This window comes from Oncorhynchus clarkii, chromosome 1, assembly GCF_045791955.1.
Source record: "Oncorhynchus clarkii lewisi isolate Uvic-CL-2024 chromosome 1, UVic_Ocla_1.0, whole genome shotgun sequence".
In the NCBI taxonomy this organism is placed as follows: Eukaryota; Metazoa; Chordata; class Actinopteri; order Salmoniformes; family Salmonidae; genus Oncorhynchus; species Oncorhynchus clarkii.
The window spans coordinates 87,797,457-87,819,834 of record NC_092147.1 but is presented as its reverse complement, the minus strand read 5'-3'; the positions used below and the strand labels follow the sequence as shown (position 1 = coordinate 87,819,834).

At 43.8% G+C, this 22,378-nt stretch overlaps 1 protein-coding gene across 3 annotated transcripts; it reads right to left on the bottom strand.

The window, feature by feature from the left end:
- Nucleotides 1-1,912: 1,912 nt before the first annotated feature.
- LOC139413678 (PHD finger protein 3-like) lies at nt 1,913-22,167 on the bottom strand. Of its 3 annotated transcripts, none has more exons than XM_071161342.1 (19): nt 22,029-22,167; nt 21,296-21,380; nt 20,548-20,810; nt 20,254-20,388; nt 18,058-19,435; nt 17,689-17,836; nt 17,358-17,501; nt 16,695-16,749; nt 16,338-16,461; nt 15,130-15,286; nt 14,775-14,891; nt 14,090-14,218; nt 13,439-13,595; nt 12,919-13,210; nt 10,867-11,014; nt 8,673-8,762; nt 8,038-8,233; nt 4,393-4,803; nt 1,913-4,253 (listed from the first exon to the last, which is right to left on the bottom strand). In XM_071161342.1, the coding sequence occupies exons 3-19, from the start codon at nt 20,783-20,785 to the stop codon at nt 2,809-2,811; spliced, it is 5,364 nt and encodes a 1,787-aa protein (XP_071017443.1). In that variant the 5' UTR covers nt 20,786-20,810; nt 21,296-21,380; nt 22,029-22,167; the 3' UTR covers nt 1,913-2,808. The 3 variants fall into 3 exon arrangements, with proteins under 3 accessions (XP_071017443.1, XP_071017459.1, XP_071017451.1); XM_071161358.1 differs by having other exon boundaries at nt 20,254-20,385; nt 22,029-22,155; XM_071161350.1 differs by lacking the exon at nt 22,029-22,167 and adding an exon at nt 21,864-21,941.
- Nucleotides 22,168-22,378: the final 211 nt, after the last annotated feature.

The following is a 22,378-nucleotide window of genomic DNA, read 5'->3' as shown; positions in this document are numbered from 1 at the left end:
CACACGCAAATAATATTTTCTGTAAAGGTTTGATGTTGTTATCATTCCAGGTGAGGGCAGGCAGGACAGGCCACCAGGGGTACCTGGTTCTGGACGGGCTGGAGGTGAAGCAGAACAACACAGAGGGAGGGATGTCCACTCTGGACGTGGCCACGGACCTCTTCGTCGGCGGGGTCTCCGACCTGAGCTCCATCTCTACGTTCTCCGTGGAGAACGAGCCTGTGGGTTTTACCGGAGGCGTGAGAGAGCTTGTCTTAAACGGACATGACTTTGACCTGACGGCGACAGGGGCCCTGGGAGGGGCCAATGTGGGCGACTGGGACGGGACTGCGTGCGGGTACAAGGTGTGCCAGAACGGCGGCCGCTGTACTGCGTTGAGCGGCGCCGATTCAGACTCGTTTATGTGCACCTGCCCTCCTCGGTGGACGGGTCCTGTGTGTAACCAGTCAGTGTATTGTGTCAATAACCTGTGTCAACATGAGTCATTGTGTTTCTCTGATCTTGTGACTGGCTCATACGACTGCTTCTGTCCTCTCGGGTGGGAGGGGAGGTACTGCGATAAGCAGGTCGGCCTATCCATGACCACTCTGAAGTTCGTTGGGAAATCATATCTGAAATACAGGGATCCTAAATTCAACACACGGAATCTGAGGTACACGCAGGTTTCGTTTAACTTTACAGCCAGCGGGAACGAAGGGTTGATTCTGTGGATGGGAAGAGCGGAGCACGATGACGACGATTACCTTGCTGTCGGGCTTCAGGCGGGCCACCTCAAAATCGCAGTCAACCTCGGAGAGAGGCTCTCCCTCCCGCTCACTTTCAGAAACGTCACGTTGTGTTGCAACAAATGGCATTATTTATCGATCTCTCTGAACAGTACCCTTATTCAGGTGTTCCTGGGTGACGAGAGGGTCCTTTTCGAAGACGTGGACCCCTTCGAGCGTTACGTTGCCATGAATTACGGGGGTCTGTTGTACTTGGGAGGGTTCGAGTTGCACAGGAACATCTCAACAGTGACGTCTGGGCTGTTTACCAAAGGATTTATGGGAGATCTTAAAGACGTGCGTTTGTATCAGGACCCCAGACAACTGCAGTTCCTCCAAAACAGCAAAGGATTTAATGTTCACAAAAGTAATGAGTAGTTCTGTAACTTGTGAAAATAGGTGATTCATGTGTTGTGATAAAGAAATTCATAGAATTGGTTTCTAGAATGTAATAATTTAAGTTCTTTATACACTATTTGTATGGCAATCCAAGTTGTATTCATTATGCACCAAATGGAAGAAAACAAACAGGGAGGACAACTTCCTGGAATTGTTAATAAGTGTTTGTGTTGTTTTTTTAAATCCATTGTGTGCCCTGATGAACACAACTCTGTTGAAACTGCCAACTCCTCAGTAGATGGTTTATACCCTGAGTATTCCAAACATTAAGAACACCTTCCTAATATTGAGTTGCCCCCTCCCTTTCACCCTCAGAACAGCCTCAATTCTTTGGGGCATGGACTCCACAAGGCTACTGGCCCATGTGGACTCCAATGATTCCCACAGTTGTGTCAAGTGGCTGGATGTCCTTTGGCTGGTGGACCATTATTGATACACACAGGAAACTGTTGAGCATGAACAATCCAGCAGCGTTGCACTTCTTGACACACAAGCTGGTGTGCCTGGCACCTACTACACCATTCAAAGGCACAAATCTTTAGTCTTGTCCATTCACCCTCTGAATGGCACACACACAACCCACGTCTCACCTGTCTCCTACACTGATTGAAGAGAAACTCCATAAAGGATTATAGCTTTCACCTGGTCAGTCTGTCATGGAAAGAGCAGGTGTTCTTCATGTTTTGTATACTCAGTGTAAGTCTGATTAGAATAAACATTCCTCTCCTAAAAAGGACATCTTTCTTCTCAACAATAAAAAGATCACCTTTATTACCAGCTGTACATGAACACGGTGCAGAAGGCACACTTGATTTTCGAATGTACATGACAAGCCAAAATGTACATAGACAATATTTGTCGATAGAAAAAAAAAAAAAATGTATTTCTGTATAGCAATTTAAAAAAATAAAATGGAAAAAACAGAATAAGAGAAGCTGCTTTTAATTAAAATGTTTTGTTGTTTTCTGCTACTCAAAATAGTTTCTCTCTCTTCTGTATTAAATTCATGTCAAACTGCTGAAGTCGCCAGAACTTCCCCTCCATCTCTACTCCAACAGTCCATCTGGGTATGCCTGTTATTTTGGGTTTCATGCTATAGAAAACATTCAAAGAACAGTTCAGCGATTTCACATATTAAAAGATTTGTTTCTTTACCCTGAAAACAATCTATGGACAAGAGGGGAACGACTACAATCCACACTAAGTATTAGCAACATTTCCCTGTCTCAGTCAATCTACCCTGTTTAGCATGTGTTAAATATCATGCCCAAATCATTGCTGCCTCATTATCCATAGACTGCTTTTAAAAGGTATGGAAACATATGTCAAATCATTGAGCTATCCCTTTAACCACTGGTTGTGATCTATATCAGAGCACAATGCTCAGTGCACCAAGTCACCATGTGACATGCAGAAATATACAGTCAAATTAACACTTTAAAAAACTGGAGCTTTTCAAAACTTGAAATATCACCTCAAAAGCCTTAACGGTTGGTTTTTAAGAAAGCAGATCTCAGAATGTGTTAATAATCCTACTGAAAGTGTTGACCTCTACTGTATTTTAAAAAGAACATATATAAAAAGGGACAATGCCACTAAAACTGTTGTAGGGTCGACCATCTCGGGGCGGGTCGTACAAAACAACTCATGAGTGACTGTCTTTGGAACTTCTCCTCGATTTTTCATAATCAGAGTCTCTCCTGCTGTGTTTGTGACGGTTCCCGTGGTCACCGTCGCTATGGTGCCGTTCTTTCCTCCTCTCGCTGTGACCGTGGCGCTCGTCTTTAGAGTGGTGCCGGCTCCCTCTGTGGTGAGAAGAAGAGTCTTTACTCCGGTCTCTCTCTCTGCTCCGGCTTCTATCTCGTTTCTTTCCCCCCTCTTGGCTGTGGTTCCGGCTCTTCTCTCCGTGACGGGACTCACTGTGGTGCCGGTGTCTCCCGTACTGGTCCCGGTCCTCCTTCTTGTGGCCCGACCCGGGCTGCCTGTCCCAGGGGTTGCTGTACAGAATCCTCTCTGCTGCCCCCTTCTGGTCCTCTTTGGCAGCGGTGGATGGGGGCAGGTTCGGGTTGGACGATTCAGCAGAGGCAAACCTCTGAGGGTCACCACCGTAAGCTAACGGTAGCCCCCCGGGGAAAGAGTTGGGAGACGTGGGACCTGGACCAGGTTGAGCCCACTGTGTTATTCCAGCATGATTCTGCATCTGTGGGTCGTGAGGTGGCGGGTACATCATGGGTGGTGGGGGGCCAGTAGGGTAGCTGAAGTTGGTGGGTAGCTGGGGCGGGTGCTGGAAAGGTGGCGGTGCGGTGTTACCGAAGGGGGGGACAGGTGGTGCTGGCTGGTACTGGAAGTCTACAGGAGGTCCTCCAGGCTGGAGGGGGATGGGACCATAGGGACCAACCTGTAGTGGGCCATGGTCTGGAGGTGGGCGTCTGTAGCCAGTCTGGTGATGGTGGGAGGGGTATCCGTGTTGAGCTGCCATTGGACGATACTTCCTGGTGGTCAGGACAGGAACAGGTTGGGGGTGATCCTGTGATCCTGCTGATTGGACAGCAGTTGGTTCTTCAGTCATATTGGAATACGCAGAGCTTTTCTTCAGGATTCCACTCGGAAGGGGTTTTGGTGTGGGGACGCTTTCCTCAACAGAAGCGTTGGACGTGGCTGTAGGAGACAAGAGAGTAGGTATCTTCTCTTCTTTGGATTTGTCCTTTTCGCACAACGCCAAATCTCCTTTGTTTAAGGAGCCGTCTGTGTTGGGATCCGTGGAGAGGCTGGCCAGGAACGACTCTGTCGAGACGTCTGGAGGTTTGTCTTTCAGAGAGACCGACGGGCCACGGTAAGCCACACCCTCCTCTTTCGCCAACGCGTTGTTGGTAGACGTTTCAGCCAAGCTGGAAGACACAGGTTCCTCTGCTTTGACTGTTTTGGGTTCCCTCTTCTTGATGACAAAACCAGTCTGTCTGTGAGCACCAGCGCTGGGACTCTTAGTGGTGGTGGCGCTTCCTGGAGTGGTTGCTGCTGCTCCTCCGTCAGCCTTGGAGGTCTGTGGAGCCGAGGGCTCTCGACCATCATCACCCAGCAGTGGAGGGTTACCTGAGGAAGGAAGGAGCAAGCCGAAACGTAAGGTGTGGTTCAAAGACATGTTGCTATTATGAGTTCAAAGTAAAGTAAACAAAGCTTCAAATTGCAAATGGTGTTGAAGTGAGCACAGGCCTTTTATGTTTAGGTTTACCTGAGAAGTCTGGCAGGGGCAGAAGCTCCCCGCCCCAACTACGCAACACCCCCGGAAGGAAACGTAGTGGTTGGTACCCCTCTTCAGTATCTTCACCTTCAGCTTTCTCAGAGATGTCTGTACTAGATTGTTCTGCTGTGACCACTTCTTCCTCAGCGGTGTTCAGCAATGGTATCTCTTCTCTGTCTCTTTCTTTACTACTTGAAGCGCACAGAGAGGAGATGTAAGAGTTCTCCTCCTCCTCCCGGGTAACTTCTTTGTTGTTTACAGTAACCGTAGTCGTTGCTGTCTCGTGTTTGCTCTCCGGTATGAACCTGGCCGTTTCGTTGATGTCGACGGGCAGGAAGTCCCGTTTAGGCCTCTGGCGGATGATCAGTCCCAGCAGGAGGTTGGGGCGGTTGTTTTCCAGTCCTGTTAAAGAGCAACACCGATGAAAAGCAGTTTAAAATTGAAATAAAATCATAAAATACATTAAAACTAATTTCATAAATGGAACATTGATTGGCCACACCCATGTATTATTTAGATCGCCAAATAAGAATCTATTCTGAATGGACTAAGACAACCTAATAACATAAAAGTAGGAAAAGTAAATGTTTTTAGATAATAAAGCATCATGATTTACATTGTGAGGATATTGCACATGTTCCTTCAAAAGGTAAATGGGGTCATGAATCATCATGGGTTGGTTTCCCAGACCCAGATTATTAGCTAGAGCAGGGATGGGCAAACTTTTTGCCTTGAGGGCCGCACATTTTTTGGAGGGACCAATTTGTCTAAATCTATTCGCGGGCCAGATAAAGGGCAGTTATTTAAAAATAGATAAGTCCATTATAATTTCTACATACCGGCCACATCTAAAACTAGATAAAGGAGTGTTTTTTATTTTACCAATATATATATATATATATATATATATATATATATATATATATATATATATATATATATATATATATATATATATATATATATATATATATATATATATATATATATATATATATATATATGAAAGAATTTACTCAACTATGTCAGACGGTGTTAGCATTGTCAGAAATGCTACAAAAAAAAGGTAGCACATCGTTAGTTCTTAAATAGACAGAAATAAAAAAACAGCTGCACCTACAGAACCTTCAAAAAGTATTCACATGACTTTTCCCACATGTTGTTGTGTCACTGGCCTATACACAACACACCGTGATGTCAAAGTGGAATTATGATTTTCAAAATGCTTAGAAATTAATCAATGTAAAGCTGAAATGTCTTGAGTCAACAAGTATTCAACCCGTTATGGTAAGTCTAAAAAAGTTCAAGAGTAAAAATGTGCTTAACAAGTCCCATAATAAGTTGGCTGGACTCACTGTGTGCAATAGTGTTTAACATGATTTTTGAATGACTACCTCATCTCTGTACCCCACACATACAATTATCTGTAACGTCCCTGAGTCAAGCAGTGAATTTCAAACAGATTCAAAGACCAAGGACGTTTTCCAATGCCTCGCAGAGAAGGGCACCTGTTGGTAGATGGTTTAAGCTTGGTAAAGTTATTATACACTTTGGATGGTGTATGAATAAACCCAGTCACTAGAAAAATACAGGCGTCCTTCCTAACTCAGTTGCCGGAGAGGAAGGAAACCGCTCAGGGATTTCACCATGGTGACTTTAATGTGAACAGAGAGAAACTTGGCCAAAACTTTAACAAATTGGATAATGAAACTATTTCTGTAATCCAAACATTTGGAATGGTCCGTGGGTATTTAAACAATAATCATGTCTAATCAGATGTTGTTTTGTGATATCATTAAGGACGGTATAACCAAATAACGTTGACTCCACAAATGTATGTCCCAGTTTACATCTGAATGTTGTGGAACTTACGTGATTTCAGCCTTCTAAATGAGAATTGTTTTCTCATGTAAAGTTTTACCCAGTCAGTAATCATGAGCAGACATGCTCACGACATTATGTTGGCGTCACGTTGGGCAAGTTGGAACCGGTGTTTTTCAAATGCGCCAAATAAAATGGAAATTTTGGATATCGATGGAATTAAATCGAACAAAAAGGACCAGCTCGTCAAAGGTAAGGCATGAATTATATTTTTATTTTTGCATTTTGTGTCGCGCCTGCAGGGTTGAAATATGCTTTTCTCTCTTTGTTTACTGGGGTGCTATCCTCAAATAATAGCATCGTTTGCTTTCACCGTAAAGCATTTTTGAAATCTGACACGTTGGCCGGATTCACAAGTGTAGCTTTAATTTGGTATATTGAATGTGTGATTTCAAAGTTTATATATTTTTTAAAAATTTATTTGAATTTGGCGCTCTGCATTTTCACTGGATGTTGGCCAGGTGGGACGCTACCGTCCCACATATCCCAGAGAGGTTAAAACAACCAGAGATTCTGTCGACTGACTTCCCAGAAAATGGACTGGGTGATTTTCAACAGAGAGACGACAAAGACATCCAAGCGTAAATGTGTGTTGCATGTCTAAATCCGAATGAATGGTTGTTAGGGTGCTAAATTACATATTTATGATGAGCGTATTATTCAACTGTATGTACGGTAGTTGAATTCCTTTGTCTCTCTTTCCCCATCCCTTTTATTGTGTAACAAGTCATCATATCGGGTTAATCCACTAGGGACTTTGCATCATGTTAATAATCAGTATTCAATACTATACTGTGTGCGTGTGTGTATTTCTGTGTGATTATGTCATTAGTTAGTAAATAATTAAGCTGATTCATCATGGAGACTAGGGTTTGTGCAGATTTATAAGATATTACGACGTTCAGAATGAGAGAAATAGGAGCAAATGATTAATGGATGACGAGTAGTATATCGAGATTCTGATATTCTTGGGTTAAATCGGGAAACGGTAACTCGTTAAATAAACTTTTCCTGTGGTGCCCCAGATTAAATTAATTGCGTAATAATTTAACGTGGTATGTAGTTATTTGATGACGAGCCATCATCGCATTAATGGTAGTCACGTCACGACAGAATGGATCAACAACATTGTAATTACGTCACAATACTAACTTAAATTGACAGAGTGAAAAGGAAGCCTGTACAGAATATTGCAAAAAAATGTGGTAAAGCAATTAACTTTTTGTCCTGAATACTAAGTGTTATTTTGGGGCAAATCCAATACATTACACCACTCTCCGTATTTTCAAGCATAGTGGTGGCTGTGCCTTGTTATGGGTATGCTTGTAATCGTTAAGGACTGGGGAGTTTTTCAGGATAAAAAAGAAACGTAATGAGCTAAGCACAGGTAAAATCCTAGTGGAAAACCTGGTTCACTCTGCTTTCCACAAGACAATGGGAGATTAATTCACATTTCAGCAGGACAATAATCTAGAGTTGCTTACCAAGAAGACAGTGAAAGTTCCTAAGAGGCAGAGTTACAGTTTTGACTTTAATCTACCCTTGAAAGTCTACTAATTATACTATTGTGTGAGCCATCAGACTAGAAAGAGCTTTGAACAGAGACAATTGAGCATGCTTTTCAGTCTAAGAGTAGTCTTGATCTGGGAAACCAGTACCAGATTAATCCAACATATTCTTTTTTTATTAGGATCTCTTTTAGCCAATGAAAGTCTCTTCGCCCAATATACGTAGAGAGTAGTAGTTGGTTGTTACCTGGGCCATCGAAGGGAACCAATTGGTGTGGGACTTTCTCAATAGCACCCAAGGGGATGAGATACATGTCTTTGACTTGTTTCAAGTTGTTGGCGACCACACCGAAGCGTTTACGGCTACTGAAGTAGGCATAGAGCAGAGTGTAGTGGATCTCATCCTCGTCGGTCTCAGGGGAAAAACGAATCAAACACACCTCCTGAAAAAAATACCAAAATAAAGGAGGAAAGAAATTCAAAATTTAACTCCTCAGTTCCTTTAATTTAATACATTTATTTAACCAGGTGGGAAAGTTAATAAATTCTTATTTACAATCATTGACTTAAGTGTCAGGGAACATGTACAAGAAAAAAAAATCTCAGACTACATTTTCTGCATTGTACCCCAAAACATAGCTACTATTCATCTCCAGTTCAGGCACAGATTGTCTTGGAAAGATGAATATACTTTTACTTTTACTGCCCTCGGCCACCCATATGTAAAATATGTGCACATATAAACTTTGGATAAAAAGTGTCTGCTAAATGGCATAATATTGGTATATCCTACTTGCACATTATGAGTCTTGGCCAGGTTACTGTAAAAGCTCTTTATGACAACTTCTGATGTTTAAATTCATTTATCATCTTTGAAGGTACCTTTGTTCCGGTGGCTCGGATCTTGTCCAGGTAGTCCCATACGATCTGTGGGGAGATCCTCCCACCCATCTGGAAACTCTCCGGCAGATCCTGATAACAGGGATTATCACCATCTCATCCGATTAATTGATTTTATATAAAAAAAGTGTCATATTCCTTTGAGCATGGTGAAGTTATTAATGACACTTTAGATGGTGTATCAATACAAAGATAGAAACATCCTTCCTAACTCAGTTGCTGGAGAGGAAGGAAACCTCTCAGTCATTTCACGAGGCCAATGGTGACTTAAACAGTTACACAGAACCCAAACCGGCTGCACGCGTGCGCCATTGTGCATACATTTATTTTGCCCCTCCCACACCAAACGCGATCACGACACGCAGGTTAAAATATCAAAACAAACTCTGAACCAATGACATTAATTTGGGGACAGGTCAAAAATCATTAAACATGTATGGCAATTTAGCTAACGTTAATTTGTCCTATTTACTTAGCTTGCTGTTGGTTGCTAGCTAATTTGTCCTGGGATATAAAAGTTAAGTTATTATTTTACCTGAAATGCACAAGGACCTCTACTCCGACAATTAATCCAGACATAAAACGGCCAACCAAATCGTTTCTAGTCATCTCTCCTCCTTCCAGGCCTTTTCATTGTTTAACTTATATGGTGATCGCATCTAAACGTTCATTGTATTACCACAACTACCGGCAAAACAGTTTGTCTTTCAGTCACCCACGTGGGTATAACCAATGAGGAGATGGCACGTGGGTACCTGCTTCTATAAACCAATGAGGAGATGGGAGAGGCAGGACTTGCAGCGCAATCTGCGTCAGAAATAAGAATGAGTTCTATTTTAACCCTTGGTGTCGCAGACGCTCGTGGGTGTAATAATTGAATAACATGGATTTCTAAATTTATTTTGAGACATGTCCGGTCTGGTCAGCATGTTAGAGTTTAGTGGATGTGATATGAAAAACAGAGGGTGGATCAACCAAATTGTAGTTATGCCACAATACTAGCCTAATTGACAGAGTAAAAAATGAGGACGCCTGTACAGAATAAAAATTATTCCAAAACATGAATCCTGTTTGCAATAAGGCACAAAAGTAAACCCGCAAAAAATAAATTGGGTAAATAAATGTACTTTATGTCCTGTATACAAAGCGTTATGTTTGGGGCAAATCCAACACGTCACTAAGTACCACTATTCATATATTCAAGCATGGTGGTGGCTGCATCATGTTATGGGTATGCTTGTCATGGGCAAGGACTAGGGAGATTTTGTTTTAAATAAAAAGAAACGGAAGAGAGCTGTTTTCCAACAGATACTGGGAGACATTCACCTTTCAGTAGGACAACCTTAAAACAATGCCAAATGTACACTGGAGTTGCTTACCAAAACCACATTGATTGTTCCTGGGTGGCCTAGTTACAGTTCACTTGAAAATCTTTGTTAAGACTTGAAAATGGCTGTCTAGCAATGATCAACAACTAGCTTGAAGGATTTAAAAAATAATTTAAATTGCACAATCCAGGTGTGAAAAGCTCATAGTAACCCAGTTTGTTAGAATTTCTCTTCAACTTTGGCAGAGTATTGTGTTGATCGTTGACAAAAAAATCTAATGAAATCAATTTTAATCCCACCTTGTTTCAACAAAATTTGGAAAACTTTGAAGGCCCTGTATTTCTAAAACGTTGGTATACTTTAATGTAGCTGTGAGCTAGGTGTTGATAGCAACTGGCTGACTCATTTAGTGCTAATGTAACATCAGCAGGCGGGCTAATGTTAGCAGGCTGGTAGGGCTAATGTTAGCAGGAGAGTAGGGCTAACGTTAGCAGGCTGGTAGGGCTAACGTTAGCAGCCTACTTGCAAACCTTGGAAATGGATTTGTAACAATACATTCATCAAGTATTTGCTCGTGGTTACGTTTATGCCATCTACCCTTCAACGTGATAGTTTGTTGAGTTGTTAATATAAATGGCATTTAGATAAAGGCATTCCATAACTAGAACATCTAAATGCTGTGTTGTAACACGATCACTTCCATGAATAAGCATTAGAGGATTTATAAACACATGTACACTATTTAAAGCATTACATTTCATTAAAGCAAAAACAAATATATGATGCATTTATATGAATGAATAAACATTTATAGGCACTTATAAATAAATATCTTTGTGCAGTTTTACCTCTGTCAGGTGGTCCAGGACACCAGATACAGGGAAGGCTTTAGTGAGGAGCTTGGCCACAGCAGGCATGTTGACAAGCCCTCTCCATAGAGGCTGCAGGTTGGACAGGAAGGAAGCCTCGCCATCTCTGCCACTCATAGACACTGACCTGGAGGCCAGGAATACAAACAACTTTAGAATAACCCTGCACTTAATTCTGCTTTATTGGTCATTTAATAATAATAATGATAATACTAAACAGTACGAGTCAAAGGTTTGGACACACCTACTCATTCAAGGTTTTCTTTATTTGTGCCATGTTCTACATTGTAGAATAATAGTAAAGACATCAAAACTATGAAATAACACATGGAATCATGTAGTCACCCCCCAAAAAATACTAAACAAATCAAAATATATTCAAAGCAGCCACCCTCTTCCTTGACGACAGCTTTGCACCCTCTTGGCATTCTCTCAACCAGCTTCATCAAGTAGTCAGTCACCTGAAATGCATTTCAATTTAACCTTGTTAAAAGTGAATTGGTCTAATTTCTTTCCATCTTAATGCAATTGAGACAATCAGTTGTGTTGTGACAAGGTAGGGGTGGTATACAGTAGATAGCACTATTTGGTAAAAGACCAAGTCCATATTATGGCAAGAAAAGCTCAAATATGCAAAGAGAAACGACAGTCCATCATCACTTTAAGACATGAAGGTCAATCAATCCAGAACATTTCAAGATGTCTTTTCTTCAAGTGCAGTTGCAAAAAACATCAAGCGCTATTGTGAAACTGGCTCTCATGAGGACCGCCACAGGAAAGGAAGACCGAGTTACCTCTGCTACAGAGGATTAGCTCAGAGTTACCAGCCTCAGATTGCAGCCCAAATAAATGCTTCACAGAGGTCAAGTAACAGACACATAGACTGTGTGAATCAAGCCTTCATGGTCGAATTGCTGCAAAGAAACCACTACTAAATGGACACTAGTCCCTTGGTCTGATGAGTTCAAATTTGAGATGTTTGGTTTCAACCGCCATGTCTTTGTGAGACGCAGAGTTGGTGAACGGATTATCTCTGCATGTGTTGTTCCTACTGTGAAGCATGGAGGAGGTGGTGTTATGGTGTGGGGGTGCTTTGCTGGTGACACAGTCAGTGACTTATTTAGAATTCAAGGCACACTTAACCAGCATGGCTACCACAGCATTCTGCAGCGACACGCCATCCCAACAGGTGCTTAGTGGGACTATCATTTCTTTTTCAACAGGACAATGACCCAACACCTCCAGGCTGCGTAATAGCTACTTGACCAAGAAGGAGAGTGATGGAGTGCTGCATCAGATGGTCTGGCCTCCACAATCACCCGACCTCAACCCGATTGAGATGGTTTGGGATTTTTTTTATTTAACTAGGCAAGTCAGTTAAGGACAAAGTCTTATTTACAACGACGGAACAGTGGGTTAACTGCCTTGTTCAGGGGCAGAACGACAGGTTTACTGGTTACTGGCCCAACTCTCTACCTGTCGCACCACAGGGTCGCACCACAGGGTGAGTTGGACCGCAGAGTTAAGGAAAAGTAGCCAACAAGTGCTCAGCATATGGGGGAACTCCTTCAAGACTGTTGGAAAAGCATTCAAAGGTGAAGCTGGTTAAGGGAATGCCAAGAGTGTGCAGAGCTGTCGTCAAGGCAACTTTGAAGAATCTAAAATCTATTTTGATTAAACACCTTTTTTGGTTATAACATCATTCCATGTGTTATTACATAGTTTGATGTCTTCACGGTTATTATACAATGTAGAAAATAAAAGTGAATCCCTGGAATGAGTAGGTTTGTTTAAATACATTTAGAATGGCCGTGTAACTAACTCAACACCACTTTACTTTGTATGACAATTACATTGATAGCCTTTGTGATTCTATCACAAGGACGAGAGTGATGAAGTACAATATGGCCACTGTGCTTTGCCTTCTCTTTGGGTTGTAGGCCGTGTTCCTGGAAAATGACTAACATTTGCGGATGTAAACAGGGGTGACTGACTGACTGTTCTGGCTAATTGACTGATTGATCCACATACCTCCCCTTGTAGTTGGAGAAGGTTTTGGCGCTGAGGAGGCTCTCCTCTAGGACTTTGAGGTGAAGGTCGTCGTCCTTAGCAGATGAGGAGTGTGTCTCTCCCTCTGTAGAGGTAGTGGTGGCAGACGGTGTGTTCGTGGTCTGTCCCTCTGTAGTGCTGGAGGTAGTGGTAGTAGACTGTGTGTTCTTGGTCACTGCGTCTGTAGTGCTGGTAGCAGACCGTCTCCTCACTACACTAGTGGCCACTTTCACCACTTTGGTAGGAGCCTCCTCCACAGGTGGAGCCATACGTCCTTCACAAATTACAATTCCATTTAGTCCAATACAAACCACTGGTAAGACTTGACTTAAAGCCACAATCCTGAGTTTGTAGGACTCATTTGGCATGTTCACCTTTTCTCCTCCTAATCCATCTCCCGCCTACTTCCATTCTATCTGATCAAGCATAAACACATATCTATAGTACTTCCACTATCCTTCAAAATAAAAGCAGAAACTGAAAGACCAGAATCAGGGCCTACCTGTGCAGATCTTACAGTTGAGGTCAAACAGGTGAGTCTTATGCAGACTGGTTGTATCTTGGAAAATATTGACGCTCTCGGTTGTTGTCGACAACGTCTTCTCTTGGGGAACTTCCACTGGCTCCTCTGTCACTTTGGAAGCAGCCACAGGCTCTGGCTGGAAGAGTTCAAACAACAACAGTGAGAGTTCATAAGAAATGTATGGACAGAGGATAAACTGTATTTCCTTGATTCCTCATTGTGCTCTCCGATGCATGTTGAGGAGGAGGCAAGGATAGACCAGAGTGTGTTAATTTGAGTAAATACAATTGAAATTCACCCAGAAATTCATAAAAAAGGTCTGAACTATTTCTTAGGAAGAGGACATGCTCAACTCTAAATCCTGTAGAACCAATAATCCAGGAGGTCCATAAAGGTGTTAACAGAACATCTGCAGTGTGTGGGCCTGTCTGGTCATGTCCCTTATTAACCCAGCTTCTACGTTTATAAAGACTATGACTAGAGCTGTGGTGGTAACACGGTCACAGTAACAGCATTACCTATGACCGCCAACTATTCTAGAACCCAAAATAAATCACAGAAAAATAAAAAAAGGACCAGCACTCACTTGAACAAGAAGCGTGGTGTTTCTTTACATGAGCTGTGTCTTACCTCCGGCTCTATGGCTTCTGGTGCCTTCCCAGACTCCTGGCTCTCAATCTCTATCTCTCCTTTGTGTGTGATCTTGGTGATGGGTCGCCTCTCCGCCTCTCTCTGCTCCTTCTCAATCATCTCAATCGCCTGGGGGGGGAACAAGAACATATTGGTGAATGAATCTCACACAGAAAGAGCAATGATCACAGTCCAGTTTGGTAAAAGGTTATTGATAGTGCAGGTCACACAACCCGTTTTAACTTCAACAATAAATCAATATCCTCGGAGGAGGACAGGCAGTGTGTTTTAGTGTCGGAGGAGGACAGGCAGTGTGTTTTAGTGTCGGAGGAGGACAGGCAGTGTGTTTTAGTGTCGGAGGAGGACAGGCAGGCAGTGCGTTTTAGTGTCGGAGGAGGACAGGCAGGCAGTGTGTTCGGAGGAGGACAGGCAGGCAGTTAGTGTCGGAGGAGGACAGGCAGGCAGTGTGTTTTAGTGTCGGAGGAGGACAGGCAGGCAGTGTGTTTTAGTGTCGGAGGAGGACAGGCAGGCAGTGCGTTTTAGTGTCGGAGGAGGACAGGCAGGCAGTGCGTTTTAGTGTCGGAGGAGGACAGGCAGGCAGTGTGTTTTAGTGTCGGAGGAGGACAGGCAGGCAGTGCGTTTTAGTGTCGGAGGAGGACAGGAGGTGAGTTTTAGTGTTGCTTACGTGTCGATTCTCTCTCTGTCTCCATGCAGCCAGTTCTTTTGAGGCCAGTTCCTCAGGACTCATCCTTATCAAAGTGCCAGGAGAAATCTCCCCTTTCAGAACCCTCTTGAATAACACCTGAAATACACAAGTTATAAAGTCACATAGCTAGATGAACTGATATCAAAATGTATTTTAGATCATGTTTGCGTTGTATATACGTTTCATGTAGTTCAACGCATATCATTTCGAGACCAAGTACCTACTACAAGCTGGGACAAAATACAGTATAATGTCCATAAAATGTCAGCATCAAAGAGTCAGTATTGTCTAAAAGAGAATTCATTGCCTCAAATGTGTTAACATAACGACTTACATTGTTTTTGGTGTCTTTGAGGTTGAACATCAAGCTCCGGTACTTGCTCTTGTATTTGCAGTCGGTGTCTCTGTAGAAGGCAAACAGCTCTCTCTCAGTCTTCTTGGCCACCTCAGCAGCCTTCTCTGGTGACGCCTGGAAATCAGACTCCTTCAGCCTGAGACAATGTAGGGCACAATAGAGGATTACACAGGAGGAAAATAGAGGATCACCACCCTTCTCTACAGGCAGATACACTACATGGCTAAAAGTATGTAGACACCCCTTCAAATTAATGGATTCTGCTATTTCAGCCAAACCTGTTGCTGACAGCCATGCAATCTCCACAGGAAACACTGGCAGCAGAATGGCTTTACTGAAGAGCTCAGTGACCTTCAACATGGGACCGTCAGAGGATGCCACCTTTTCAACAAGTCAGTCAAAGTTCTGCCCAGCTAGAGCTGCCCCGGTCAACTGTATGTGCGGTTATTGTGAAGTGGAAACGTCTAGGAGCAACAACGGCTCAGCTGCAAAGTCATAGACCACACAAGCTCACAGAATTGGACCGCCGAGGGCTGAAGCGCGTAGCGTGTAAAAATCGTCTCCTCGGTTGCAACAATCACTACCAAGTTACAAACTGCCTCTGGAATCAACGTCAGCACAAGAACTGTTCGTCGGGAGCTTCATGAAATGAGTTTCCATGGCCGAGCACTACAGCATACAATGACATTCTAGACAATTCTGTGCATCCAAATTTGTGGCAACAGTTTGGGGAAGGCCCTTTCCTGTTTCAGCATGACAATGCCCCCGTGCACAAAGTGAGGTCCATACACAAATGGTTTGTCGAGATCAGTGTGGTAGAACATGACTGGCCTGCACAGAGCCCTGACCTCAAATCCATCGAACAACTTGGGGATGAATTGGAACGCCGACAGCGAGCCAGGCCTAATCGCCCAACATCAGTGCCGACCTCTCTAAAGCTTTTGTGGCTGAATGGAAGCAAGTCCCCACAGCAATGTTACAACATCTAGTGGAAAGCCTTCCCAGAAGAGTGGAGGCTGTTACAGCAGCAAAAGGGGGGACCCCTCCAACTCCATATTAATGACCATGATTTTGAATGAGATGTTCGACAAGCAGGTGTCCACATACATTTGGCCATGCAGTGCATCATCAGACTGTTATAATGGTTATTAGTGTTGTTAAGTTACTGTTATAACGTGTTTAATGACCTCTTCAGGAGGATGTCCTTCAGGGCGTCACGGACGCTCCGTCTGATCTGGTCAACAGACACCGGTTTCTTAGAGGAGGGAGACGACACCTTGGGCCTCTTGGTCTCCTGTTTGACTGACACTCCTAACGGGACACAGCCACAGAGAGTAGGAGACGTCGCAGAGTAGGGCACGTTCATTAGGGCACCGTGTAGTACAACATTTTAAAATGTTTTTTTCCCTCCAATTGAAAACAAACGTTTCTTATTGGACAAATTAATATATTCCCTCCCCTTTTACAGTTTAATGCCTACTGAGCACGACTCCTGTGAGGGACATGGACAGCAGAATGTAGAAGCACACAACACTACAACACACCTGATTTCTGCGTAGAATCTTTGACTTCAGTCGACTGTCTTCTTTCCACAGAGTCCTGTTACAGAGTGAGACACAGCATATCGCCTCCGTGAGATTCTAAATGATCTTACAAATTCAATTGTATATAAAATGTTTGTTTTTCTCGTTGGGTAGAGGGTTGTGCATCGTGGTGCTGAAAACATAACCACCATTTTAAAATGTCCTTAAGACAGACGTTGAATAGAATCACCGTGGTAACCTAACACCCTTCCATCCATGTGTACACATGCAGGGAATAAAGAGGAAGTGAAAAGAGGTCAACCGACCCTTGAGTAGTGCCAACACCGGCTTTCATACATATCAGCTGAATAAACTGAGGAGGACAACATCTGCACCACTACATTTAGTCAATGGTAGGGCTTGTTGAAGATTATGCGTCTAAAACATTTGGCTGTTGAATTTAAGATTTTGACAACAGATAATATGCATATAAAGGTTTATCATCCAATCTCTTCTCATAGGCTTTAGTTTTATAAATATGCACTGACCCGATGGTAATCCGATGTTACAGCTCCATTTATTATAATATTCTTATCTGGTATTCAGGCCTAAATTAAATTTACAAAAAAAATGAATGAATGAATTAAAGCATGCATTGCAGGCTACTAGCAGAGTGAACCTTACCTTTCTGAAGGGCCTGACTCCCCCGGAGGTGACAGGATGTGGGGACGGCTGTTTCTGCTTTGCGGCCATCTTGTTGTCCTGGGTCTCAGAGGGCTTCTGCTGTCCCTCTGCCCTGGCCTCCCCCTGCACAGCACCGCCTGGCTCCTAATGGGGAGAAGAAGATAAATAACATGAAATGTTAGTAATATATTTAACCACAAGTTAAAATAAACTTTGAGTTAGTGCAACTTAAAAATGTATCCATTGACCTTGCAGCACTTCAGAGAAACACACTCCCTTCTCCATTAAGATCTAAACCTATTCCTAGTGCAGTAGAAATCGATGAACAGACCTTGGTGGTGGTGTACTTGTCCTTGGTACAGCACTGCAGACAGACATACTCCTGGTCCCCCCCTTCCATCTGCTTCACCTTGGCCAGGTCCAGACCAACACAGTCGCCATGGAACCAGTCATCACAGTGCCCACAGCCCAACATGAACCTGAACAGAACAAAAACACAGACGGACAAACAGACACGGATGCACAAAACAAACCTGTTTAGAAGAACACAAGCTCACTTCCCAGGGAATATTCTACTTGTTCATTGTGGTAATTTAGCCTAAGATGTAACAACTTAGTAATAACAGGTTTACAATGTTGCTTAAGTACTACATTGTATATTCAACTCTAATCACTTTGGTGCAAAGAACACAATTCTTACTTGTTACTATGTGGCTTATTGCACAATCCACAGTTCTTGTTTGGATCCCACACAACGGTCTCACTATTTGCAGGTTCCTTTTCTGGTCCCTTCCCAGATTCTTTAGCCTGTTCTTCTTCACTGGTTTCCTTCTTCGAGACGGCAGGAGCGTTGTCGGGGATGAAGAGCTGTGGTTCCTCCACGGAGATGCTTCTGCTGACGTTCCTGCTTCTCTGTTTCTGAAGACACTTGTCTGGCTTCTTCACTTTAGGCTCGTCTTGCTCCTCCTCCTTCTCCTCCTCCGATGTCTCCTTCTGAGGATTGGCACGTTTACACGGTGTCCAGCCAAACTGGGGTTGTGGTTGGGTGTCGGTCACGTGAGAGTTAGACGGTTTGGTTGTAATCGTCGTCCCTGCGGACATACCAGGAGGACGCTTTCCAGACAGCAGTGTTTTTTTGACTGGACCGCCGCGGCCCACGTCAGGTAATCTCTGCTTTAGTTTCACAGGACGTCCGTCTTGCGTCCTCTGAATCTTAGGGCCGGGTTGAGCTGGGTTGAATTCACCTCGCCTTTTCAAGGACATGATGACTTGTTTGGCTTTCATTTCGTCCATCTTGTGCATGTTGCCTCTCTGGTGGAGCTTCTTCCCCAGGGCTTGTTGTTGGGTTCCTTTGTGCCCCTTACCAGCTAACAGGTGCTTGTTCTTAGCGGAGGACAGTGTTGACTGCTTCAGCTTAGGCTGCTGCTTTTTGGCTGGATTATTAGTGGTAGGAACTTTGCTGTTTGGCAGGTGCTGCTGCGCTTCTTTCTTGATGCTGGCATCTTTCCTCACCACCGCTGGATCATGCTTCTGAGAATCACTTTGGTCGTCGAGTTTGGTCTCGACCAAGCAAGGACTACCTGGAAGCGCCCCGTTGGAGGCCTGAACGTCATTGGGGTTGACGTAAGGTCCTAGCCCTAGGGGCAAGTCATCAGCACAGTACTTCACGAAGAGCTGAGCAGCACCCACGCCCCCTCCACTCCCTGCAGTGGGATTCTGTATGTGTAACGGTTCCTCTTGCACCATAGTGTATTCCATCCCTTCACCGTACAGCGAGCCATCCTCATAACATTCGTCAGTGTTTTCAGCTGATGTGAAAGCGGTAAAGGAGGGTCCCGGGAGAAGCTCGATTTTGAAACCCCCGAAAGTGACCGTCAACCTCTGTAACACAACGACGGGGTTCATCGACGAGCCCAAGTCAAGGTCGTTGATATTCACCCTGCCGTCACCCAGGTGAAGCTCTCTCCTTAATTCATCAGCAGTAGTGATCTTCTCACTCAGAGTGGACTTCTTTCTAGGTCTCCCAGGTTTTCCCGGGGGCTTTTTGTTGTTTGAAGACCCTCTGCCTGCACTTCGCTCTGGAATTTAAAGTCACACTGACATTTCTCATTTGACAATATAAAACGAAGCAATAAGGCAACCAAAGTGAATTCTAAACTAGGCACAACATCAACTTTTCATACTAGGAAAATGAAAGCGTGGGGGGGGACCTTGAATTTGCATGGCTTTGTATTTAGTGTTAATCACGGTAATGCTCCTGGTGTAGTCCTATTGACATAAAGTCCTCTCTCCCCACCAGAGGCCAAGGTTCAAACCTCGCTCCAACCCTTCAAACTGTTTCTCCCACCTGCCTGTCTCTCCGCTCCAACCCTTCAAACTGCTTCTCCCACCTGCCTGTCTCTCCGCTCCAACCCTTCAAACTGTTTCTCCCACCTGCCTGTCTCCCCGCTCCAACCCTTCAAACTGTTTCTCCCACCTGCCTGTCTCCCCGCTCCAACCCTTCAAACTGTTTCTCCCACCTGCCTGTCTCTCCGCTCCATCCCTTCAAACTGTTTCTCCCACCTGCCTGTCTCTCCGCTCCAACCCTTCAAACTGCTTCTCCCACCTGCCTGTCTCCCCGCTCCAACCCTTCACTGTTTCTCCCACCTGCCTGTCTCTCCGCTCCAACCCTTCAAACTGTTTCTCCCACCTGCCTGTCTCCCCGCTCCAACCCTTCAAACTGCTTCTCCCACCTGCCTGTCTCCCCGCTCCAACCCTTCAAACTGCTTCTCCCACCTGCCTGTCTCCCCGCTCCAACCCTTCAAACTGTTTCAACCACTTGCCTGTCACTACATAACAGCACAAAAATAATATATACATAAAATACACTCCATTGTAAAATGGAATTGTTGCTAACCTGGGGTAACTCCTAATGCGTATTTCCTGGGTCTGCCAACAGACCGTTTGACTGGCGGAGTCTCTGTACCAGCCAACCCACCACCAGCGGTACCAAGGATACCCTCTGTTGCACCAACATCAACATCTGCAACTACTGGGGGAGAGAAGATTAGAGATTAAATAATAACTTAGATTTATTTTAGAAGCATTAACAAACATCATTAGTTACAAATAGTGGTTTCTATAAACACCCGTCGACATAGCTTGTACTGTCAATTGAAGTTGTACAAAAGTAATTCTCACTAAAAAATACCTGTTGCTTCGGCGATCTGGAAGTTGGCGTCTTCATTATCTAAGATATTGAAGTGTGAACTTGCAGATCCAAACATGGGATCTTTATCACTAAGCATGTTCCTCAGTGAGTCTCCCAGCTGGTCGACACCTGTTCCAAAGTCATTACTTGCTTCACATTCCAAGTTCTGCCCTATCAGCATGGAGTCATCCAACTGGTCACTGGGAATCAAATGGTTGAAAGTGTCCACTACATCCATGAATGCTGTTCCCTTCCTGTCAGCTCTGCAGGGATAAGAGGATAGGGTATTAATAACGTAGGCTACAGTACAGACAACAGAGATGGCTCAGATTCAGAACAATCTATTTCAATCTTCAGACACTCCATATCAAATAGGTCCCCTTATACAGAAGGAGTCAACAGCCATGTAGACAAGATAGCTAGTACATTAACTATCATGACACTTCTAAAAACAGTTCCCGTGCAGCAAATGCAACATTGACAAGCTAAAGTTAACTAACATTTTTCAATAACAATCCATGGTGGATGACACTGGACATGTGTTGGACATTTGGGGCAGACAATAATGGCTGAAATAGTAGATAGCTGCTGAATGAGCAATAACTAATGAGGATCCTAATAAACGAAAAATATTTCAGAAGAACATCAGTTAACTAGTCAGCCAGCCAGGCTACTTTGCTATATTATATGACGCTGCTAGCTAGGTTACGTTAGCTAGCAAATTAATGAGAAATGAACAAATACTTACTGTCAGGACTGACAGCTCCAGATAACTTCATTACAGGACTGCAAACACAATGTGTTTAGCTCCGTTTATAATATCTAGAAAGAGTCTAAAACCAAAAACTTTCATCAGAGTGGCAGGAATCAGATGCAGACTGGTGCACTAGCTCGGGGTCGTTAGCAGCTAGCTACTTCCAGTTAGCATAACAATCCAGCTAGCTAGCGTACCTTAAATACATTTACTGAGGGCGAGGATATACATGTATGCATTTGCGCCAAAACTACTTCATCTTTATGGTTAGCTAATTTATGCTACCAATGGATGCATTTGTGCCATATGAAGTTAGCTAGGCTAGTCCTGTAACTGCAGCTAACCAGTTACTGTAGCTAATTTAGCTAGCTGGCAAACAAACTAGTGCAGGCCTGACAGCGACATGATAAGCTTTCCTTAAAAGCACCATTCCCATAACAAAATATTTAACTACTTGGTCGTACAACCACAGAATACACGTAGCTAGTTAAACATGCACAACAAATCATAGCTTATAAAAATAGTCTCGTTTAAAAACAAATAGGGAAGCTAGCAATTGTACATGTTAGTTAGTTATCCAGCAGCGAGGAACATGATAGGCCGCGAGTTTGTTTGTAGCCTGCAGCTACCTAGCACCACTGATCACGCCCCCTAATTCGTCTCATTGGACGCCTTCACTGAGGACGTTTCAATATTCACAGCGACATTAGTGTATAATGGCACTTACATTCCTCTACTGTGTCAACGCCACTGCATTCCGGAGCGATTCTAGTAGCTTTCCAGTGTTTTAGCTAAATCCCCGACACTTCCTCGCTGCGCACCACCGCCATTCGCCCCTGCCTCCTGCAAGCTACTCCGAAGATTTTAATAACTAACCCAAGATAGACCACCGCGTGTCGTTTCCAATGGGAACTCATGAGTCATAGTGGGCAGAACAAGCAAGGAGGGGGGACAGAGCCAAGAACGAGCTAGGAAGATCCCATTTGCTCGTTCCTGCATGTATTTACATATTTCCGTTGGGGAACGCCTACTCTGTGAAGTGCGCGTGTACAAAAACAAAATTCGCCCAAGCACTCC

Bases quoted from the DNA above. Each gene is read 5' to 3' on its own strand.
- LOC139413678 (XM_071161342.1), bottom strand. From the start codon at position 20,785: ATGGATGTAGTGGACACTTTCAACCATTTGATTCCCAGTGACCAGTTG. The intron at 17,502-17,688 runs GTCTGTTCATCG...TCTCCCCATTAG, and splicing joins ACAAGTACACCACCACCAAG to GAGCCAGGCGGTGCTGTGCA. The intron at 16,750-17,357 runs GTAAGGTTCACT...ACTCTGTAACAG, and splicing joins GAGTCAGGCCCTTCAGAAAG to GACTCTGTGGAAAGAAGACA.